The sequence below is a fragment of the Hippichthys cyanospilos genome, chromosome 12 (genome assembly GCF_059441005.1).
Source record: "Hippichthys cyanospilos isolate Australia breed blue-spotted pipefish chromosome 12, RoL_Hcya_1.0, whole genome shotgun sequence".
In the NCBI taxonomy this organism is placed as follows: domain Eukaryota; kingdom Metazoa; phylum Chordata; class Actinopteri; order Syngnathiformes; family Syngnathidae; genus Hippichthys; species Hippichthys cyanospilos.
The window spans coordinates 11,831,921-11,838,115 of NC_142380.1; the positions used below are offsets into that span (position 1 = coordinate 11,831,921).

At 39.4% G+C, this 6,195-nt stretch overlaps 1 protein-coding gene across 4 annotated transcripts; it reads left to right on the top strand.

Annotated features, from left to right (window-relative positions):
• The first annotated feature begins 3,584 nt into the window (after positions 1-3,584).
• Positions 3,585-5,941, top strand: adcyap1b (adenylate cyclase activating polypeptide 1b). 4 transcript variants are annotated; one of them, XM_088429743.1, is made up of 5 exons: positions 3,585-3,839; positions 3,980-4,084; positions 4,760-4,900; positions 5,118-5,222; positions 5,542-5,941. In XM_088429743.1, the coding sequence occupies exons 2-5, from the start codon at positions 3,981-3,983 to the stop codon at positions 5,723-5,725; spliced, it is 534 nt and encodes a 177-aa protein (XP_088285869.1). In that variant the 5' UTR covers positions 3,585-3,839; position 3,980; the 3' UTR covers positions 5,726-5,941. The 4 variants fall into 4 exon arrangements, with proteins under 4 accessions (XP_088285869.1, XP_088285868.1, XP_088285870.1 ...); XM_088429742.1 differs by having other exon boundaries at positions 3,586-3,839; positions 5,539-5,941; XM_088429744.1 differs by lacking the exon at positions 5,118-5,222 and having other exon boundaries at positions 3,586-3,839; positions 5,539-5,941.
• Positions 5,942-6,195: the final 254 nt, after the last annotated feature.

Below are 6,195 nucleotides of genomic sequence, written 5' to 3' on the forward strand. Positions count from 1 at the left end.
GGAGAGGGAATAAAGACGCCTTCGTGTACTCACTTTTGAACTCGTAAATTACAGTACTCAGAAGAATACTCGGTCAAAAACGGAAATTTAGAGTTCATCTTATTCAGATAATATCCTGCTACGTACCAATGCTTATTCTAAACCATCTAAAAAATGCAATCAAGTTTCACATAACGAAAGACATAATCTTACTTTGAACAAAATTGTTCTTGAACGTCTCATGATCGACTCTCCTTTGCGCCAAACATGGCCGACTTGTGTGGACGTTAAATTAGTTCAGTACTCCTCTCAGTAGACAGCGAGTAGACAAAGAAGAAATCATAACATGAAGTTTTGTATCAGACTGAAATACAGTTAAACATAACTTTGTCAACACACGGCAAAGCCCCCCCCCCCCCCCCCCCCTTTTTTTTTTTAAATTAACGTTTCCTTTTTGGGAAAAGGGTGAGCGATGCCTTGACATTTAATTTCCAAGTATTTGGCGCTCTCTAGTGGTAAGATATGTTTGTGTCTGCAAAACGAAAACTAAAAAAAAATAGAAAACGTTAAGTGGAACTAACTAACTAACTAACTAACTAACTAACTAACTAACTAACGAACTAACTAACTAACTAACTAACTAACTTAATAAATAAATAAATAAATAAATACAAGTTAATAGTAATAATGATTCCGTGTTTTTACCCCGTGAATAAAAAATAATACGCCTTTAGTAGCCTAACAAAACAATATATACATGGAAGAGGGTACATCGTAACAGCATTTTCACATACATATGTAGGTAGAGGTCAAAGTTTGGAGGCACTCTTTGAAATTGTGTTTTTTCACTCATTTCAAAAGTACCAACATTGTAGATTAATACTCAAATCACCAATCTTAAGAAGAAATATTGATGGATATTTTGGGGTGAACTACAAAAAAATACTGTATAATATAAAATATATCAGCTTGGTACTTTTTTTCTTGGTATTTTCTCTGTCAGATTTATGACAGTTCACAGCTTTACACGTTATTTTTTTCTTTGTATTCATAGTTCTCTTATATCTATCTATCTATCTATCTATCTATCTATCTATCTATCTATCTATCTATCTATCTATCTATCTATCTATCTATCTATCTATCTATCTATCTATCTATCTATCCATCCATCCATCCATCCATCCATCCATCCATCCATCCATCCATCCATCCATCCACCCATCCCCTTTTGTGTCCTAATGGTGGCGCCAAGATATTATTCCTCGACTGTGTATTAAGTGTGTGTGCTTGGTCAATTCGCACCGCAACCCGTGGCAGAGTTGGGTGGTTGCGGTAGTTGGGCGGCACCGAGTTCATGACGGTGTCCCCCGTCACGGTGCGTCAGACTGACCGTCTGACGTACATGTTCCGCAACGTGCAATTGTTCGATTCCTCGGTGTAATTCAGCATACAGTTCTTGGAGGTTATAACAATGAAGCTTCTCATTCAAGTAGACCTATACACTTCCATTCACTTTAGTGAATTATTATTACATAATGCCCATTTCAAGAGTTTGGACGCGACTTTGTGTTGTTTCTGAGGCGTCAATTAATTGATTTGGATGATTCACACATTTTGATTGAACGTTTCTTTCAAAAAGCACTCTGCGTCAAAAGCCTGCTCCAATCCGATTACTGATACATGGTGGGATGAATAAATGAACGTCTGACCCACCCCCTTGACCCCCCCCCCCCCCCTCCTCCACACACAGACACACACACACACACACGAACACCCACACACTTCCCCATACTCAACACCACCGGCCTTATCCGCATCCGAGCAGGGCCATTAGCAGTATTATGAGGAAAAGTGAGTGTAAATTCCAAGATATTGACGAGAAATGACTCTCATGGGAAATAGGGAAGATTTCTGGACAGAGGGGTTGCTTTTAGTGCCACACACAACTAAGATGCTAAGACCCACTCAAGATAAAACACTTAGTTTGACTTACTGGTCAAGATGATGACGACGACGATGATGACGATGGGGTATCATATTACAGTGCATGAATTCAGAAAAAAATACAACTTATATAATTGGGCAGCTCGGAGGAGCAGTGGTTCGCTCGTCCGCCTTACAGTTCACAGACCTGAGCTCAAATCCACGTCACTCCAGCCTTCCTGTGTGGAGTTTGCATGTTCTCCCGGAGCCCGCGTGGGTTCCCTTCGGGCACTCAGGCTTCCTACCACGCACCAAAAAACATGCATGGCAAGTGCACCGGACATACTAAATTGTCCTTAGGTATGATTGGGTGCGTCAATGGTTGTTTGTCTCCGTGTGCTCTGTGATTGGCTGTGAACCAGTCCAGGGTGTCGTCCCCTGCCTACTGTCCGAAGCCAGTTGAGGCACCTGTAAGCGACTCCTGTGAGGATAAGCGGTATAGAAATTGGATGGATGTACTTATTTATTGAAAAATAATTACGTCACAACAAATTCTGATGTTAATATGACAACAATAAAACGTACTTGAATACATCGGATGGTAATCATAAAACCACCCAAAATGTATATTGCACGTAAATCATTCTTAATTGACTTACTTAAATACAAATACATACAAAATAAACATACATTTATTTATAAAGAGAAGTGACAAACTTTTAGTATGACAAGAAAAGTATACCCATTAAAAAAAAGTTCCTTAAAATACAGCGTAATATGGTAAAACGAGTAATAAGTTCAAATAGTATATATATTAAAAATTGTATTTTATAAGATTCTATAAAACTGGTATTGTGAAATAGTTAGATATCAACGAAACAATTAAAATGTTCTAAAAATAAATTACTAGTGCAACTGCAATTAATAAAAAAACATTTCAAATACTAAAGCAAAATGTAATATTATGTGATACATATCAATAGTGAAAAATGCAGGCAAATCCAGGGTGTCAATTTTGTCATAAAAACAAACAAATATTCATAAAAGATCAAGCTAGCCTAAAAAATATACAGGACAAGTCAAAAGTTTTAAAGCGCCTCAAAATCCTACTGCCCTCAAGCATATTAAGAGGTCATAAACAGATTCAAGCTTTAAACTTATAAAAATGCACACGTGTGAAAGTCATTCCTGTTCATGAAGTATCATCCACATCGTAAAATTAAGTGAGAAATTACTAAAATGTGCAAATTAGTTATCCATAAATTATTGTCAAACGACCTGTTCTCAGGAAATGTTAAGAAAAGAAACACAAACACAGAGACACCGTTTTTCACACTTTTAACTGGCAATTTACGTGCATAATGCTTGTCGAAGAACTTTAGCAACAGGGACAAAAAAGCTTCTCGCTCTACACTAATGTTAAGAGTAAATGAAAAAAAAATGAAGGACGAAAGTTTGCTGGAAAACTTTTGGTCTGTGGTTGCGTTTGCAGGGTGGGCGGAGAGGCGTGTGACGAATGCAATGCACGAGGAAGGAACTGTACCATTATATTCCTGCAGGAGGAAGGCTTGATGACGTCCATAGCATCCTTAACGTGACTTATTGAAGTGAGGGAGGATGAGGAGGAGGAGGGAGGGAGGAATAGAGGGAGGGGAGGGGGGATACATAAAGATAAAAATCCAAGGCGATCGGGACAAAAAAAGTTTCGAGGAGATAATAGAGGAGCTGCTGCTGTTGCTTTTTGTTTTTATTTTTTTTGAACTACTACTTTTGCACAGCAGAAGGTGTCATCGTGTGTTTTTTTTAATTATCCGGAGTGAGAAAGAAGTGCGAGTGGGGGGGGACGTAAAACAAGGCAGCAGACAAGTGCACCACACCAGGCAAGCCGCGCCCGGATCGCATCCCAGCAGCAGCCGCCGCTTTCCGGCTCAGAGGTAAGGTGCTAACCTCCCATTCTCCGCCACTTGGTCTGGATCTTCCCTAAAAAGTCCAGCGGACAAAGTTTGCTCATTTTCACCTTCTCTGCTTGATAAAAGTGTACTAACAATGATTTCATATTTGTGTCACGTTGCAGCATGGCCAGTTCGAGCAAAGCCACTTTAATCTTGCTCATCTACGGAATTTTAATGCACTACAGCGTCTTCTGCACACCTCTTGGACTAAGTTACCCCAAAATCAGGTAGGTTTTTTTTTTTTTTGCACATCCTGAATTAATCGCATTTGTTCAAGTGTGCACCACGTGTGGATTCATCGCAAAAGTGCGCTCGGGCGCGCGCAAACATGCGCAAGCAACATGCAAAAGCATCCAGAAATAGAAGAAAGAGACGGTTGGTGTGGAAATTTGCGTGTAGATAACTGTCTAGTGGGACCCCTTCTGTGAGGTCCCCCCAACCTTATTAAAAATGAGAGCGCAATGGATATAGCTCTCGGGAGGAGGAGGAAGAAGAAGAGGAGGAGGACGGGGAAGATGCGTCACCAAGTAGAGGAAGCGAATAGGAAATGCGTTAAGATTTATTTTTGTTTTACAGCTCCTCCTTCCCCATGACAGTTTTTGTTAGGTGCATTTTTTTTTATTGATTTTAATTGATTATAAGTGTTATTTCATGTTATCGATTTTGTCGTGGATTTCAATTAATGAAATAAAAGCGAAAGACGACTTTTACTAACAATGGAAACGATACAAACGTGAATAAAAACGAAAAATTGTAAGTTCCCCCTCAAAATCGAATCTTTTATTATTTAAACTGTATTTAATATTAGAAAAGAAAGTGATACATTTTCTTTTTAATACCATTTTCAGTGTTTGAAATTTGGAAAAAATGTAACGTACTGATTTTTGCCGGCTGGTGTGCAGGTTGGACAACGATGCGTTCGACGAGGACGGCAATTCCTTGGGCGAGTTGGGTTTCGACGGCGACCACCTCGCCTTACGCAGCGCCGCGTCCTTAAACGACGACGGTGGCGGTTACACGCTCTATTACCCCACAGAGAAAAGGTATTTATTTCCGGAATTATTATTATAATTCTTAATGTTAAGAATTGATTGTGTGCATCCCTTCACGCGTTATTTGTGTGGCGCATTTTACTCATTTTTTGTTGTTGGTTTGTATATGTGTGCATCTCTTTTTTTTGTTTTTTAATTTTACGTTTGACATTTAAATTCGTTTGATTTTGTCGTCCACTGATGATGTACGTGTGTTTTGGCATCTCAGAGCAGAAAGGCATGCTGAGGAGGAATTAGATAGAGCCTTGAGGGAGATCCTGGGTCAGTTAACCACGCGGCATTATCTGCATTCTCTGATGACAATGCGCGCAGGGTAAGGGCTTGCTGCATCCACCTTGTCTTGTCTGGTTATTTATCATTGTTTTGCTTTGTGTTTGTTTTTTTATTTAAAAAAAAATCACATCGTTATTTTTTGTTTGTTTTGTTTTGTCAGTTATGTCTTGGGGAGTGAAATATTCTGCAAATCCATACATTGATTTTTCTTCTGACTCGCGCGTAAACGCGTCAGAATAGCAAATCGGCCTGTGAATGAATTATTAATAAGGCCCAGGAATGCATTATTAACGCCACCAAAAAGAAGCTTGAATTTATTTCTTTGTCAAAATGACCTCTATTTATTTGTGTTTTAGCAGTGAGGATAACAGCATGGAGGACGAAAGTGAGCCACTCTCCAAGAGACACTCGGACGGCATCTTCACTGACAGCTACAGCCGCTATAGGAAGCAGATGGCTGTGCAAAAATACCTGGCAGCTGTCCTGGGACGAAGGTACAGACAGAGAGTGCGCACCAAAGGACGTCGGCTCGCCTATTTGTAGTGCAGCAGCACCCCCCCCCCCCCCCCCAACTCGTGCGTGTATACAGTATATATGTATTACACCCCCACAGCCCCACTCCGCACAAACAAAGAGTGTCATTCGCCTATCACATAATATAGCTGAGCAAACCAGTGGATTGCGCCTATATATGTTCTCTTTCAACATTATGTATTTATGTATGACGTTAAGCCATTAAAATTAATATTTTATTAATAATATCGTTTCCCCCCCTCATCTTTTTTGCTATGAGAAAAAGGCACTTGATGATGATTAACCCTCCTGTTATGCTGCGTTAAAGTCACCCAATTTAAGGTGAAATAATTCCAGATAACACACCTTACCAATGAAATTGCTTGGGTTATTGAATTATATATAATGATTTTTTATTTACCTTTTTGTGAGACATGAAGCCCATGCCCATACATTTTCATGAGAGCAAGAAACTAGATTTGTCTTTAAAAAAGAAAAAA